Source organism: Mustela putorius, unplaced genomic scaffold, assembly GCF_011764305.1.
Source record: "Mustela putorius furo isolate JIRA1106 unplaced genomic scaffold, ASM1176430v1.1 tig00000127_pilon_pilon_pilon, whole genome shotgun sequence".
NCBI lineage: Eukaryota > Metazoa > Chordata > Mammalia > Carnivora > Mustelidae > Mustela > Mustela putorius.
Window position 1 is genome coordinate 16,065,600 of NW_025421288.1, and position 16,664 is coordinate 16,082,263.

The following is a 16,664-nucleotide window of genomic DNA, read 5'->3' on the forward strand; positions in this document are numbered from 1 at the left end:
TTGGGCTTCCTGAGCCCTCTCAGGGCCCAGTCTTCCTCTGCGTGCTCTGGGGAAGGTCGGAGCCTTGCTGTCTTGTCCAAGGGGCCACAGGGCCCTGAGAGGCATGTGTCCACTCTTGTCCCCAGTGGCAAGTCCCGCCCAGCCAGACGGACCCCTGATGTCCTCACTGCAGGTGTGTGTGACAGAGCGAGGAAGAGACGTTCACGCGCTTGCTCCCGCGGCCCAGGCCGCATGCGGCCCCTCCCTGTCCCCAGGACACTGTGGCCCTGCATGGCATTGGCCACTCCCGGTGGTGCACCAGGAGGCTGAGAACACGTCGCCTTTTAAGGAGAAGATTTGCTGAGAAGCTGATGGAAAACATTTCCCTGGCATTCGGGGAGCATTTTTCCTTCCTGTTTCTCTTAAGTAAACCACTAGCAACATTTCCAAACAGACGAAAAGGACAGGGTCAGGGAGCCGCAGAGACCTTTTGCCCCACTGGAACGAGGGCGGGGAAGGAGCACAAGGAGCTGGGTGCCCGGAGTCCTTAGGACGGCCGTGTCCGGCTCGGCCACAGCGGGCTGCGCCCCAGCTGAGACCCGCGGAGCATTCACATTTGGGCCGCCGGGCCGGAGACGGAGGCCAGGGGTGAGCTGGTTTGCTTCTCCTTGCGCAGGCGCTGCAGACGCCGAGGGTGTGAGCGTGTGGGGCCTGGCCAGGTATGGCAGCCCCGAGGCCAGGTCCTCAGTCTGCCTGCCCCCAGCCCCCCAGCCCAGCCAGCACCCCGACCATAGCGCACCAGGTGTGTGGGCGGCCTCACGGCCATCCCGACGGTCGTGTGCGCGGCTGGGCTGTGGGGCGGGCGTGCTCACTCCTGCCCCCCAGCGCCGTGGAGCACGACGGGGACTCTGAAGGACATGTCTGCTGGAACTCCGAGGCCTCCGTCTGTCTCATCCTGTCCCCGGGGGAAGACGGACACGCTTCCCCGGAGTGTCTGCTCCTGGGGCGGCGATAACACCTCCTTGAGAATTTATAGCCAAAGGTGGCCTTTCTGGTCAGTAGGATGTCCTGACAGTATTGACCTGCGGTTTGTTTCTGCGAGTCGCACTGGGTCCCCTTGTAGCGTTGAAAGCGGAGTCGTCCCACGGAGAACCAAGAGACTCGTGCTGTTAGGCATGTTCTTTCGGTTTCTTGAACTTCCCCCAGGAACCGAATTCTAACCCTTTGACGGTAGGGGGAGTCCCTGCAGGTACAGGAGGGTTACAGCATTGCTCTGAGCTGCTCCCCAGATGGCAGGACTCCCCCTGCTCCTTCACACTGGGCGGTTGCTGCTGGGAAGGGCCATGTCCACACACGGCCCTCCACGGGATCCAGTGTCCGGGCCCATTTGCCCAGTGTGGGCTCCATTGTGACGTTCAGTGACTTATGACAGACCCAGCCTGGGCCGTGTTCCCAGCCGTGGGCTCTGGGCCACTGTCCTGGCCACTTTTCCCTCTTAGGACACGTTCTACCTTGTTTGGGCAACTAGGCTGCACACACCGCGGCCCTGGCTCTGGCCTCTGGGCGGCTGGCACGAGGCGAGTCTGGGAGGCCCTTCAGCCCCGAGAACTCTGGTTGATGGGGCATAGGTACTGATGTTTGCAGGATTTGAAGGAAAAACAGACGTTTCAAAAATATGTATTTAGTCCTGTAAAAATAGCTATAATGAGCCCATTCTGTTTCTGTATGACAGTGTATTTTTGTGGAAAACAACTATTTTTGTAAGCAGAAAAAACTTCTGGTGCAAAGAGGTCATTTGCGATCTCTGTAATGCCTGGTTCATGCCCACCTCCCCGCCCCCGCCCGGATCCTGCCCTGTGGGCTTGGGGCAGAGCCCAGGTGAGCAGGATGGGGCCGTGCAGGGGAGTCCCAGGCGCATGGGCACACAGCGAGGCCTCTCTGAGGCCGGGCAGGGGGGTCGGCTGCACAGAAGGATGCGGGGGCCTGGGCCAGGAGAGCTCGGCCCTGTGTCCCACCTGGCAGCCCTGCGGGCCAAGGTGTCTGCAGTGTCACGTGTGGGGGCTGGAGCCTGACTAGTGCGGCTGCCAGCGCCCCCTTCAATGGGCCCCGAACCACCTGCCTGTCCTGGCGTCCGTGTGTGGCCCTGTGGCATCAGGCCTCTGGCATGTGTGTCCGCATCCCACTTCCTGTCGTGGCGCGGGGGGCTCGGCCAGTCGGGCCGTGGGCCCCTGACAATGGCAGGGGAGGGCAGAGCAGCTTCCTTTCCATTCCTGGGGCCCGCTCGGAGCAGAGTCTCCTGGGCTCTCAGAAAGAGCCCCTGGTTGTCCCACTGGCGGGGACAGCCCAGCTCACGTCCTGAGACCCAGCTCGTGGCCTCCATGCCTGTCTTTGTCACGCAGTGACCCCCGCTGCCTTGTCTCCGGCAGGAAGTCTAAAGCAAAGCCCAACGGAAAGAAGCCCGCCACGGAGGAGAAGAAGATGTACCTGGAGCCAGAGTACGCCAGGTCCAGGATCACCGACGTCGGCTTCAAGGAGCTGGTGGTGCTGCCCCGCGAGATCGACCTCAACGAGTGGCTGGCCAGCAACAGTGCGTGGGGCGCTGGGTCGGGGAGGGCACCGCAGTGGGCCGCAGGCCCTCACCCGACCGAGGACTCCCTGGAGCCGGTGGCCGGCCCTGCACTGTGCTTAGGGTCCCCAACACCAGGACCCGTTGCAGGTCCTGGCCGGGCCAGGGCTGGGCCACCGGTGCCAGGGAGTGTCTGGAGTGGGTGTGTGGCTGCAGGGCTGGCAGTGTCGAGTTTGTGGGAAGGCTGCGGCCTGTGGGAGGGGAGAGTGCACCTGAACTCCAGCCACCTGGCAGGCCTGGGGCTCGGGGCTCACGGCATGGCTGCCTGCCGCAGCCCTCGCGGAGGGGACTCCGGTTGGCCGCTGGCTCTCTGCCCGGCTTGGTGCTACGCAGACACATGCCCGTCGCGCACGACAGCGGCCAGTGGCCGGCGTCCAGGGCCACTGCTCTGCACTGGGACGTGCGTCTCTGGTCTGTGGTGTGCGCTGGCTTTGCGTGGGTCCGCAGGGCACTGGGACGCAGAACGGTGCCGCAGTGGTGGCTTCTCATGCCCAGGCCTTCTCTTCTTTTGCAGCCACCACGTTTTTCCACCACGTCAACCTACAGTACAGCACCATCTCAGAGTTCTGCACAGGAGAGGCGTGCCAGACGATGGCCGTGTGCAACACGTGAGTCACTCACGGCACCCCGGCAGTGTCTCCTCAGCAGGGTCCTGGCTGCGGCGGCCCCTCCTGTCCCTGTGGGGACAGAGGCCAGACAGGGGAGGCACTCTGTGGTATAGGGTCTGTTGGGGTGTGGGGTGCCAGCCGGCCAGAGGCAGGTGGCTGAGCTCCATGGGGCAGGGGTGTTTCCACAGTACGTGCCTCAGTGGGTTTTGTAAGACCACGGCACGTCAGGAAGCTACAGGTGCTTCCCTGCTTCAGTTAGCTGTCCGGTTGCAGGATGGCTTTTCCCGAGAGCTCCTGCTCGGTGTCAAAGGAGTGAGGAGGGGGACAGCGAGGGACTGGGTGGAGAGGCCGCTCGTTGCTTTCTCCGTTGGCTGGTTTTTTTGGAGCTGGGATGCCTTCTCAGTGAGTTTTCCATGGGCCCAGATGCGTTCGTTTTTCTCTGGAAGCTTGTGTACACTTGTGTCCTCAGTAGGCAGGAACCCCAGGGGCTTCGAGGCACCCTGGTGGATTGGCGGCAGCTGCTGCTCGGGGCGGGGGCGGGAGAGCCACTGCACGGCATGGGCTTGCCACTGGCCTCTGATCGCAGAAGGGGTGGACGGCGGCTGCAGACAGAAGGCCAGCTGCTGGGCTCAGCCTGGGGCTGTTGGGACTGAGGCGACAGCATGGGAGCCCTTTTCTCACACCTTCTCTTATCGTTAGGGCTGCTGCTAGCACGCGGGAGCCTCTAGCCCCTGCTGCGTAGAAAGTCAGCTGCCGGCCAGGCTCCCAGGCATAGACCCGGCTCCAGCTCAGGCACGCGGAGGTCTCAGCCCAGCCAGGCCCCACTCTTGTGGCCCCAGCAGGTCACAGCTCAGGGCCAGGTCCTATGGGAGCAAATGTAGACAGTGGTTGGAGAGCCAACTCCACTCTGTCACCCAGAAAGGGCCACTGATGGGAGCCCAGACATTACATGTGTCCCCACTGGCCGCAGCCAGGGATGACCCGGGAGGGCGGGGCAGGTGAGCCTGGGGGAGGGAAGTGCCCTCAGCAGAGCAGAGCAGAGCACCCCGCTGCAGATGCTGGAGGCCAGCGGCGACCGTGTCCTAGAGCTGCCCTGTGTGTGGCACACTCGGAAGGACGCTTGCTGGCTGTGCCCGACCCAGCGGAGTCCGAGGTGGCCCGTAGGGCAGGCAGTGGGAAGCTTGTCTCTGCTCCCAGTGTCCTTCAGTATCTCCAGGCTTGAGAAGACACTCCTTGAAAGTGCGTAGAGCTCGGTGTGAGATGGAATCTGGGGAGCTTGAGCCCCCACTTCTCGTTCTTCTTGGCTGCAGCTGCCTTCGCAGGGTCTTCGAGGCTTCCAGGGCCTGGCGTGTTCTACTGCCTTCCTAGCAGCTGTTTGATGTCAAATTAGGTGAGGAGAAAAAGTCAGGTTTGCCAGAGGTCCCCGAGCTGCCCCAGGACCAACATGTGTGCCTGGGGCCTGGAGCGGGGCTGAGACCTGTGTCCACCCTGCTGGGCCCTAGACTTGGAAACCAGAGGGTTGTGTTGGGAGGCCCAGAAGGTGACAAGAAAGGGCTACATGGAGAATGTGTTTGAAGAAATAATGGCTGGAAGCTTTCCAAGCTTGGCAGACGCTAACATACAATTCAAGAAGCTGAGTGAACTCCAAGTAGGACGGACTGTTGAGTTCCATGCACAGGCGGGTCATAACAAAACTGGGCAAAGAGAAGGCCTTCCCGGAGCAGAGCCAGCCCTCGAGGACATGGGTGAGTGACTGCTGTGCTCATCGGAACCCTTGGGCCACAAGGAAGCTCTGCCACATTTCTAACGTGTTGCCAGTAAAGAGCAATCAGGCCTAGTCTTCCTTCCGGCAAACATGTCCTTCAGGGCTTGGCTGAAATACGGACATTTCTCCGATGGCGGAAGACTTAAAGCATCCACAGTGGCAGACCTGCTTCTGCAAGGGGTCCCCAAGCAAGGGGACCGGGACTGTCCCTTTCTAGTGCTTTGAGCCATCTGATGAGTGACAGCAGAGGAGATGGCGGCGGGCTGGGCTGGCGTGGCGGGAGAGCAGGTGGGGTGTGCATTCCGACTCCGGCGAGCGGCCTCTGGCGAGTCGTGTAGAGGGGGTAGTCAGAGTTGCAGTCGGTAAACTGAAAGGGAAGAGGAACACATAACCCAAAAGAAGGCGGGAAAGAGGAGTTACAAGGGACGAGAAGCAGAGGGGCCAAACAGTAAATGAAAGATGGTAAAAAATTCAAGCACACCAGACATTCCCAGAAACGTCAGCAGCACAGAGGTGCTGAGTGCAAGGCAGAGGTCGCCGAGTCGGCTGCCGCTCGTGGGGCCGTGCGCCCAGGGCCCCCGCTGGGAGCCGGGTTCTGCAGACCACACCAAACCCTGTGGCCTGCGGTCAAGTTTCATCGGTAAATCAGGTAGAGAGGTTAACACGCGCGACCAGTAACAGAACGGGACAGTTACAGCAGTGTGCCGTCATCAGTCACGCGAGTGCGGTCTCTCTCAAGGTCTCCTGCTGCCTGTACCCGCTTTCTCCCGCTGACCGTGTGCCACTGTGAAACATGGGTGGGGGTGGCGTGGCGGCGTGGCGCGCCCGCCCATCACACAGAGCCTCCGCTGCCGCGCCCGGAGGCGGCGCCGGTCTGCTTCTGGACGGCGCCTGTCGCCAGGAACTGGGACCCAGGAACGTGAAACCGCCGACAGAGGGGCCCCGCTCTGCAGGAGTGAACGTCTGCCCAGAGCCGCTGCAGAGCGCTCACAAGTCCGCAAGGATACAGGACGGAGTCGCACCGTCGGCCGGCTGGGCTGGGTGCGTTTCACTGTCGACCACCAAGGCCATGTCCTTCTCAAGCGCACGTGGCGTGAGTAGTCCGCAAAGGAGATCGCATCCCGGCTCACAGGACAGCCCTGTGCAAACTCGAACGGGTCAGGGCGCTACTGCATTCCTTACCTGACCGTCGCGGGGGTGAACTAGAATCAGTCACAGGAAGGGCACAGGAAGATCTCTGAGTACTTGGGAATGACGCACGGGTCGGAACGGAGGTCTCGGAGGGAATGAGAAATGTTTTAAACTGAGATGCAGCGCACCCGAATTTGTGAGACACGGCGGAGCTTTGAGGGGATCTGTAGGGTTACGTGTTCGTTACAGGAGAAGGATCTCAAATCAGGAACCTCAGCTTCCATTAAGAAACTAGAAAAAGAACGATAGACCCAGAGTGAGTGGAAGAAAGGAATAGCGGAGTAGGAGTCCCTGAAATTGACCTCTGGAAACAGGAAAATCCGTGAAACCAGTAGCCGATTTCTTGAAAAGTTCAGGGAATTTGATGGGTCTTTCGCAAGACGGATGGGTAGAAACGGAGCAGGATGTCAGGATGAGAATGAAGGGGACGTCACTGTAGACTTCGCAGACACTAAGCAGATATTAAGGAAACGTACCAAAAAAAACGTACCAACATACATAAAATGTACCTGCATACATAAGTTGGGCAGTTTAAATGGACTGATTCCTTGGTAAGAACAAAATAGCAAGATTCACTCAAATGGGCAGTGCTGTCCAGCAAGAGACCAGGAGTAGAAGGCATCCACAGGGGGAACTGGAAGTGCCCCCGTTACTGCGTACGGCACGGTTGTCTGTGTAGAAAACCCCCAGCAGTGCACACCTGGAGCCCCAAACTAAGAATCGCACCATTTACAACAGCCCCACAGAGGACGAAGTGCTCAGGGGTAAACCCGAGCCAGCACGCACCCACGCGCCGCCGTGGGCGAGGAGCCAGGGAGCAGCCGCGGGAGGCCCGCAGAGCCGGGGGGCGCGTGGCCTTTGTGGCCACCGAGTGTGAGCTCCCTGGGGTCCGTCTTCTCATTTCTTGCCTCCTCGGTCCGAATCCCGGCAGAGCATTTGCAGGCAGGGACCAGTCGACGCGGATGGTGCGCGGACGGGCCCGGCCGCTGGTAGGGCCACAGCAGTGCTGAGGAGAGAACGGTGAGGCTGCAGGCCCCCGCCCCCCGGCCCCCGTCGTGGGCACGCCGCGGCGATCGGGGACGTGTGGGGAACGGACACATGGAGCAGGGCGCCGTGCAGGCTCCGCAGACAGACCCGCACAAAGGCGGCCATCTGGTTGTGACGGAGATGCCGGAAGGCTGGTCTGTCAAACCAGCGCGGTGGAAGACGGGCCTCCGGACGCCAGGGAGAGAAGAGTGAGTCTTGACCCAAACCGCACACTTTATGCCAAAATTAGCTTCAGATGGATTCTAAATTGTGAAACCAGAAGACTTTCGGAAGAAAAGAAGGGGAGATCGTCACGGCCTACAGCTGGGTGAGGAGCTCTCGGCCGCGACGCAGGCCCGCCGTCGAGGAGGAAGCAGCAGGGGCTGGGCGCAGTCCGCGGAACTTCGGCTCTGAGGAGGGCGTGTTCGGAGGAGGAAGACAGACCACAGGCCAGTCACACACTGGGGAGGGCACTGGCGCCCAGCGCGGATGAGGAGCCCTCACAGCAGCAGTGGTCGCCGGCGGGCCCGGGCTGGACGCACGGGTCAGCAGAGAGGGCCGGGGAGGACAGCGTGCCCCGTGCTAGCGGAGTGACTTGCGAGCCTGGCCGACGGCGGCGGGCGGCCTCTTTGGGGCCCAGCACTGCTGATCTGGAGCGTTCACCTTTGAGAGGCGAGAGCTTGTGCTCACACAGAGCCCTGCCCAGGGGCACTTAGAGTCGCCTGAGCCAGGGCTGCCCCAGACTGGCAGTGAGCCCGGTGTCTGCCGGCAGGCGGACGGCTGGGCACACCGGCCCCTCTGCGCTGGAGGAGGAAGGGCCTCGGGGCGCACACCGAGACGCGGCTGGAGCCGGAGCCCGGCTCAGGATGTCCCGTGGTGTTCCCCAGGGGCCCTCCCTGCTGTGTCAGGTGGGCCGGGGTTCCTGGGCCTGGGTGGGTGACGTGGAAGGACCGCCTGCCCGAGCGCCGCTGTACTGCGCCATCGCAAAAAACGAAAACAAGAGGGATGTTGACAGCAGAGTGTCTCGTCTTTCAGACAGAAGGGGCAGTCCTTGTCCCTCAGGAGCTAGTCTCTCTGGGCTGCACGTGGTGGGGACACGCGTCCCAGTTTCTGGCTGCGGTTGTGTTTTCTGGCCCTCTGGTCCCTGTGGCCTGGTGTGTCGGCACCTGTCCTTGGTGCGGGGGGATCGGTGGGACAGGCGTCTGGCGCCCACCGCAGACATGGACCTTACAGCAGATGTGGGCCTCAGCCCGGCCCCCAAACACCGGGCTCCGCCTCTGGCACGGGGACCCCTCGGGCTGTCCAGAGAAACACAGAAAGGGGCTTTGTCTTTGTGTCCTCAGGTGATCTGACCCGGCCTGTGCTGATGTCTGGGCGGGCAGGAGGAGGGTCCGGCAGAGCCTCCTTGTGGTGGTGGGGTGGGGGGTGCTGGGTGCTGGGGCAGGTGTCCCAGCAGATGGGTGCGCTGATGGGTTTTCACCTCCTGGGGGCAGGCCAGGAGTCAGGCACGCGTCTCAGGGCTTTTGTCTTTTCAGCTCCATTGCCCACTTACACTCCTGGGCCTTGTGCGGCCCCTGGCCCCGGGCTCTGGGGCAGTCCGGCCGCCCTGCAGGTGCGCCGCAGTGCCCAGAAGCAGCCCGAGAGCAGGTCCAGCGGGAAGGTCTGCCTTCTGCAAAGTCACACCCCGGACCTTCTGCCTCCGAGTGGCAGTTGGGCCGCTTATCCCCTTATTCACGAAGGGCTGGCCTCCTCCCTGAGCCTGTCCATTAGTGTGGAGGCTGTGCTTTCCTGGTCTCGTCAGCGGGCCCTGCACCCCACCCGGGGCCAGGCAGAGCGCCTGCTCCTGCTAGACGGAGGCGGGCTTCTGGAGCAGAGGCGGCGGCGGTGGTGGACTGTCCCGAGGGCCTTGGCCAGGGTCAGGCTGACCGTGGGAAATGGGAACCCCCACTGTCCTGAGGACAGGTCCGACAGAGTGCTGGGCATAGGCCGGCCCTCATGCCAGGCAGGGGTGCTTGGTCCACTCAAGAAATCAGGCTGGGTAGGCTGAGCCAGCGGCGGGGAGAGAACGGACAGGCCTGCTGTTGGTGTCTGTACGGCAGGCTCTGACCTGGACGCTGCTCTGAGTCGGTGCAGGCAGCCCCTTGTGGGACGCAGCTGGGGGTCTCCAGTGCTGGGGAGCAGTGTGTCTGCCCCTGGGGGCCCAGGGAGGGGGAGCCTGGGCACCTGCTACGCATCCACTGCTGGCGGCCGGGGCGGGCGTGACGGGTCCCTCTGCCCCACAGACAGTACTACTGGTACGATGAGCGGGGGAAGAAGGTCAAGTGCACCGCTCCCCAGTACGTCGACTTTGTTATGAGCTCCGTGCAGAAGCTGGTGACGGACGAGGACGTGTTCCCCACGAAGTACGGTACGTCTCTGCCCGGCTGCACTCCTCCCTGCTGGGCGGCTGTGGCTGCCGACGCGACAGGGCCAGACCTCCGGGACGCGGCGGCTGTGTGGCCTTGGCTCTGAAGCCAGGCAGGTGGGCGCTGGCAGGGGTTAGCCCAGGCTGGGTCAAGACCCCACCCATGCCAGGCTCTGGGACCTCTGGCCTCTGCCTCCAGCTCCACCCCCTGTACAGTGGGGCCACTGCAGTCCCCCTCACCGGGGGTCTGACAGGCAGGAAGCAGTAGCCGCCTCGCGTCCCGACCTGGGCAGGTCCTGCCGGGGGCTCCAGGCCAGTACGGAGCTAACGGACGGTGCTCGGCCAGCAGGAGGCACCCGTGCACCTTGGTTCCGTCCTCGTCTGTGGCCAGCCATGTAGAGGCCCAAGAGCGTCTGTCAGGGAAGCACATTGACCCTGGGGCCGAGTCTGAGCTTCGGATGGCCCATGGCAGGGTCACGGGCCCCTCGACGCAGAGGTGGCCCGTGCAGATCAGCAGACACCCGGCTCTTGGGGCCCCGGGGGATAGGTCACTCGGGTGCCTGCCAGTGGGCTGCTGAGTGGGGAGGGCATGGCTGCGGGACCCTCCGGCCGGGGGGAGCCGGGCCCCGAGAGGCGGGGTGATGGAGTGGAGGGCAGGCTGACGCCGCGGGCTCTCCCCCCCAGGCAGAGAATTCCCCAGCTCGTTCGAGGCTCTGGTGAAGAAGATCTGCAAGTACCTGTTCCACGTGCTGGCGCACATCTACTGGTCCCACTTCAAGGAGACGCTGGCCCTCGAGCTGCACGGACACTTGAACACGCTCTACGCCCACTTCATCCTCTTCGCCAGGGAGTTCAACTTGCTCGACCCCAAAGAGACCGCCGTCATGGACGACCTCACGGAGGTGCTGTGCAGCGGCGGGGGCCGCGGCGGGGGCGGGGGGGCCGGGGCCAGCGGCGGGGGCGCGGGGGCACAGAACCACGGGAAGGAGAGGTGAGCCCCCGGCCGGACAGGCGCACACGTGTGCAGAGAGACGGAGGTGCGTGTGCTGCGTGTGTGCGTACGCACTGGGTGCGCTCGGCGGGAGGCCTGAGAGGTCGTGGCGCCCCCCCACCCGGCCTGGGCGTGCCGAGAGCGGGCTCCCCAGATGCTGGCAGGCTGCACGTCGGACTGGCTCCCCGCCGGGGTTTTCCTGTTGGACGGATGAGTGCCGCTTGTCAAGAAGGACCTTTGGATTTCATTCATTCGCTCAACAAACATTTATGGGACTGCTGGTCTGAGTTTCCTTCTCCTGCGCGGCTTTCCTTTCCTTGGTCTTCCGTGTGGCCCCCGCCCTGCCTCCCCGCCCCGCTCCTGCCCCGGGGACTCTGCTGTTTTGAGAGAAATACGCCAGTGAGAGCTGGGGCCCCTTCCCAGGAGGGACTTGGGTTCCGTCTGGTTGGTTTCCAGGGTGGAGCTGTTTCAGAGGTTCCTCCCCAGCCCCCCTCAGACCTCCCCTCTCCTGGCCTTGCTTGGATCCTCGCTGGCGGCGGCTCTGAGCCGGTAGAGGGAGTGGCCAGGGGTGCCCCTAGCGGCCCTGACCCTGTGGCTGTGTTCCCCTCTCTCCTGGCCCGCTGCTCATGAGGGCCCCTGGACTAGCTGGGCCTAGGACCGAGGTGCCTGGGCGGGTGGCCTGTGTGGAGACGCGGCTGTTGGTGGGAGGCTGGGTGTCCCTGCTCGGTGCACCTGTCCGGGCGTAATAAAAAGAATTCTCTCAGGTTAGTGCCTGCGTGTGTGCTCAGCGTCTCGGTGGTCCGTGCTGCGGGCGCCAGGGCTGGTGCGAGACTGAGGGTGGCCTGGCCGAACAGCTGGGACCATGGCCTGCCTCCTGGCCACCCTGGCTGGGCTGGGCTCTTCCTGCCAGGGCCAGCCACAGGCTGCCCTGCTGACCTGTGTCCTCACGGGGTCTGCGGGGCTCGGGAAGCTCAGGGTGAGGGACACCTGTCTTGTTTCCCGTGCTCCAGGGAGCCTTGACCGCTCTCGTGTGCTGTGCCTCCCGTGCAGGCGGCAGGGACCCTAGAGTGTGTGCTGGAGCGGGCTGGGGGGGCCTGGCCAGCCTGGCCCCGGGGCTCTGCTGCAGGAGCCAGCCCTGGCCTGGGCCCTGTGGTCTGAGGGGTGAGCAGAGAGAAAGCTCGGGAGCGGCGGGGGGGAGTACAGAGGCCGGGTGGAGCGGCCCCTGAACCGAAGCCAGAGCTTTTCTAGGCGCTGTGCGGGCGGAGACACGAGAGGAGGCTCCGGCAGGGTCCTGCCTTCCTGCCCTGACTTCTTGCCTGGGGACAGCCGGTGGCTGTCGTGCTCACCGGCCCCCAGCACCCACATAGCCCGAAAAGGTGGGGGTCCTGATCTCTGCCTCCTGACTCTCGCGGCTCCCACGCCCTCCACCCTCGCTGTCACCGCACCAGGTCGGTCCTATTCCTGTCCTCCCGCCGCTCATCTGGCCCTGAAGTTCGGCTGCTGCCAGACGTGCTTGGGGCTTTCCTCCACGTCCCGGGCCATCACCAGCCCCAGCCCTGGCCAGAGACCAGAGCCCACCCCCCACCTCTGCTGCCCACGATGGGGGTCTTCCCAGCCTGTGGTGGCCCCTGACCCGCCTACCTTCTCTGCACTCCTGGTGATGGTTCCTCCTCCTCCTGCCCGGAGAACCGCCCCTGACAGTCCTGCCGCCAGCCACGAAGTGCAGGCGCCCTGCAGTGCCTTGTCTCCGTGTCCTGGCCCCGACCTGTCCCCCAGGGTCCCGCACCATCTCCCTGAGCCTCCCTGCCCCAGAGTACCTCCCCCGTTGGCTGCACAGTGGTGTGCTGGGGGTGACTTTAAAATCCCCTGGTGCGTCAGCCGGTCTCCACCCCACTGACTCAGGCCCTGGACCGGAAGGCAGACATCAGAGTTGTTTCACCGTGACTTTAACGTGCACCATTCTAGAAGCTTCCACCCACATCGTCTGCTGAACTCACTCGTGCTCTGAGCCCTGCAAGAAGGCTCCTGGGCCCTACTGTACCCCTGGGGCCTGCTGCCATCTCACTGGAGCTCATGCCTCTGTCCTTGTCTGGTCAGGAGTTCCGGGTCATGGGGAATCCTACCCTCTCTGTCCCCCAATCACCGGACACGTCCGCAGCATCTACACTGCATCTGTGACCAGGGGTAGGAGACCTCTCCGCTGAGGCCAGCAGATGTTAACTCCCACAGGGGTGGGCTCCTCTGACCTGAGCGTGGACCCCCTGCCCCGCTGCTTCCCCAGACGCTGCAGCCGGCTCTGTGGGCTGCAGGGAGGTCATAGCCCCTCCCTGAGCAAGGCCTGGGCCCAACGCCACCTTGAGGTCGCCCTGTCGTCCCTGTCATGCTCTCTCCCTCTGCTGTCTGGGTCTCACTGTGGCCTCAGCCTGCTGGGCAGTGTGGGCCCCGGCCCCTCCCCTGCCTCCCCCGCAGGTCCTTCTGCTTCTCTAGGCATGTGCGCCCAAAGTAGAGGCCTCAGGAACTTGACCACAAGCCTGGCTGTCGGAGTCAAAGGTAGGGGTCCTCCATGACCTGAGGGGCCCGGGAGCACCTCCTGGGGAAGGCAGAAGGCCAGGGCCTGGCTCCACTGGCCTTCCTGGCCAGAGTCCCAGGCTAGGGGTGGGGAGCAGGCCGGGCAGCCTCGTGTCCACTGTGTCTGCAGGAGTGCTCGTGTCCACTGTGTCTGCAGGAGTGCTCGTGTCCACTGTGTCTGCAGGAGTGCTCGTGTCCACTGTGTCTGCAGGAGTGCTCGTGTCCACTGTGTCTGCAGGAGTGCTCGTGTCCACTGTGTCTGCAGGAGTGCTCGTGTCCACTGTGTCTGCAGGAGTGCTCGTGTCCACTGTGTCTGCAGGAGTGCTCGTGTCCACTGTGTCTGCAGGAGTGCTCGTGTCCACTGTGTCTGCAGGAGTGCTCGTGTCCACTGTGTCTGCAGGAGTGCTCGTGTCCACTGTGTCTGCAGGAGTGCTCGTGTCCACTGTGTCTGCAGGAGTGCTCGTGTCCACTGTGTCTGCAGGAGTGCTCGTGTCCACTGTGTCTGCAGGAGTGCTCGTGTCCACTGTGTCTGCAGGAGTGCTCGTGTCCACTGTGTCTGCAGGAGTGCTCGTGTCCACTGTGTCTGCAGGAGTGCTCGTGTCCACTGTGTCTGCAGGAGTGCTCGTGTCCACTGTGTCTGCAGGAGTGCTCGTGTCCACTGTGTCTGCAGGAGTGCTCGTGTCCACTGTGTCTGCAGGAGTGCTCGTGTCCACTGTGTCTGCAGGAGTGCTCGTGTCCACTGTGTCTGCAGGAGTGCTCGTGTCCACTGTGTCTGCAGGAGTGCTCGTGTCCACTGTGTCTGCAGGAGTGCTCGTGTCCACTGTGTCTGCAGGAGTGCTCGTGTCCACTGTGTCTGCAGGAGTGCTCGTGTCCACTGTGTCTGCAGGAGTGGGGTCCGGCTGCTGTGTGTAGGCCTGAGAGCAGTCAGGGGCTCTGTGGCTGGCCGGGGCGGGGGCTGGGGGTGGGCACTGCTGGTGCCAGGAGGACACGGGCACTTCTGGCTCAAGCTGCTTGATGGAGTCTGGATGCAGTGTGCACGCGTGTGCACGCGTGATCTCTGCGTCTGCAGAAGGCTGTCCCAGATGCCCGTGGTCGGGTTTCTCTGACTCAGGAAGGAGCTGTGGGATCCCCAGGCACGTGGGGGCCATGGGTACAGCGCCGGTCACCGGGCCTCAGAGAGTCTCCTGGGAAGGGCCAGGCAGCCAGGGTGAGCAGCCGCCTGCAGGCCGCCGAGGGGAGGGCGATGCCCTGTGCTCCCCACCGGCCAGCTGCCTCTGCTGTAAGAGCCCGGGCATCCCGGCCGCTTGGGCCGTGGCGAGGCCTTCTGGGCACACACAGTGCAGTGGCTGCGTGTGGCGCTCCTGGGTCCCGGTGGCAGCCGGGCTCAGTGCTGAGACGCAGCTTCCGGTGAGACCCTCGGGCGTCTCCGCTCCAGCCAGACGACCTGCACCCCTCCCCCCAAGTTGTTAGCTCCGTCCTGGCAGCCAAGACACAGCACAAGGGTCAGCAGAGGAGGGTGGCGGGAGAAAGACCTGGCCACCACAGCCGGGAGAAGGGGCCGTGAGCCGGGGTGCCGCACCTTGAGAAGCTGGAGGAAGGAGGGACGTTTCGTCCCCACGCTTGAGCCTCAAGAGGAGCCCGCCCGGCTGACACTTGGGTGGAGCCCCATGGGACCCACTTCCCACTTCCGGAGCTGGGGGCTAAGCCGCTGCCTCTGTGGCGTCCTGCACAGGGGTGACGGGACATGAACGCAGACTGTGGTCCCGGGAGGGGGGCGGGGGCGGTGCCACCACAGCCAGCATCTGCAAACACAGACGTGGCCTTGGGTGTGAGGCATGCGGAGGCCGGAAGGGTGGCGAGGGGCACGGCGGGAAAAGCGCAGGTTTCCCGAAGCAGCCGATCGGGAGGAGGAAGTCCGGGCTGTTGGTGACGCCGCCAGCAAAGACTCCCAGACATGGGGCGGCGCGGAGGGGACCTGGCAGAGGCCCCCTGAGGGACGCCTGAAACCGTCGCCAGCGCCTGTCTGCAGAAGCAGGAATGGGACGGGCCCTGTGGGCAGGGCCCAGGGGAGTGACGATCGTGTCCGTGGGCACAGAGGAAAGGGGACCCTTGACGTGCAGGGTCACGTGGTGGAAATCTCCGCGGACGGGGCGCGCAGGCAAGGAGCTCGCCGAGGGCAGCCTGCGGGAAGACAGAGCTTGGGAACAAAAGGGACCTGACCCTGAGCGACATGGGAGCTTCGTGGCCAACCCAAGTGGCAAAAACGCTAAAATGGAGGTTCACTGTCAGAAAAAGTGTGCTCTAGAGAACAGGTCGAGGCCGTCAGGGGTGAGGAAGCCGCGCGAGCTCGGTGCACTCGGTTGCGCAGACGCCCCGAGGGGATGGCATGTGTGACTAGGAGACACCCCGTGCATTTTCGCAAAAGCCAAATTTGCTCTTACAGAGCAAATCCCTATGACACACACAGGAGACCCACACTGTCCCTGGAGGTCTCACACCAACGGAGACCCTGCCAGCTGGGACACCCGAGTCCCTTGGTGAACTTCCTTAGAAGAAAGCACGACCCGGAGGGGCGAGCCTGCAGCCACACGGTTCTTCCCAGGCCGTGGCGGCCCTCATGGCGCTTGCCGGGCTGGACTGTGAAGTTGCCCGGCACCTCCTTCGCTTGTCTCCCTTGGGGCACCGGAATGTCTGTGACCGTCGCATCCTGGAAGCGCGTGGCGCTTCTGCTGTCAAAGGAAAGGACTTTGCACTGGGAGGGATCGGACTCAAAGTCTCACCCATACCTGATTGAGGTGACTTAGGTGACCTCTGGGGCTTGACCTGATGCTGCTGTGTGGGGAACCCGGCTTGGCGTGAGTGTTTTTCCATGCAAGATGAATGGGAACTTGCTAGAGGGCAGTCCGTGCGGGCCAGAATCACGCCCCCCTCCAAGTGTCCGCACCCTAGTCCCGGATCTGCGAGCACAGCACCTGACGCGCAGAGCGGAGTCCAAGCTGCTCATCAGTTTAACTTGGAAGCCAAATGATCAGGGCGGGTGTCGTCACCAGGTTCTTAAAGCCGGAGGAGGGGCAGAAGGGGAACCAGAGAACCAGAGGCCACAGGAGGACTCAGCCCAACGTCCCGGGCTGTGAGGTCGGAGGAAGGCCCCACAGCCAAGGAACGTGGGTGCCTCCGGAGACTGGGAAGGGCCAGGATGCGGGTTCTCCCCCAGAGCCTCCAGAGAGAATCGGCCCTGCCAACAGAGTGACTTTAGCCCCGTGGGACCCAGTCCTTGGCCGCCAGAACTCAAGAGGACAATCTGTGTGTTACGTCTGCTTCGTTAGAGCAGCAACTGGAAGCAAACGTGTCTTGAGGATGAGCCACAGAGCTCTTGTGGGGCGATTCTGGGGGCGCAGGACATGACCGTCAAGACACTCAGCCCAGGGGCTGACCCCAGAAGGGGTTCGGCTAGCGGCAGCAGCTCCTGGGCCTGGGACCAGCAGCACAGACTCGGCCGTCCCACC

General features: G+C 63.5%; 1 protein-coding gene across 4 annotated transcripts in view; it reads left to right on the forward strand.

The window, feature by feature from the left end:
* The window catches only part of MOB2 (MOB kinase activator 2), a 69,246-nt gene extending 58,381 nt beyond the window's left edge, over positions 1-10,865 (forward strand). For all 4 annotated transcript variants that reach the window (XM_045066747.1, XM_045066752.1, XM_045066755.1 and 1 more), the window contains exons 2-5: positions 2,406-2,566; positions 3,120-3,213; positions 9,478-9,602; positions 10,284-10,865. In XM_045066747.1, the coding sequence (XP_044922682.1) occupies positions 2,406-2,566; positions 3,120-3,213; positions 9,478-9,602; positions 10,284-10,594 (691 nt within the window). In that variant the 3' untranslated portion in view covers positions 10,595-10,865. The remainder of the gene's footprint in view (positions 1-2,405; positions 2,567-3,119; positions 3,214-9,477; positions 9,603-10,283) is intronic.
* Positions 10,866-16,664: the final 5,799 nt, after the last annotated feature.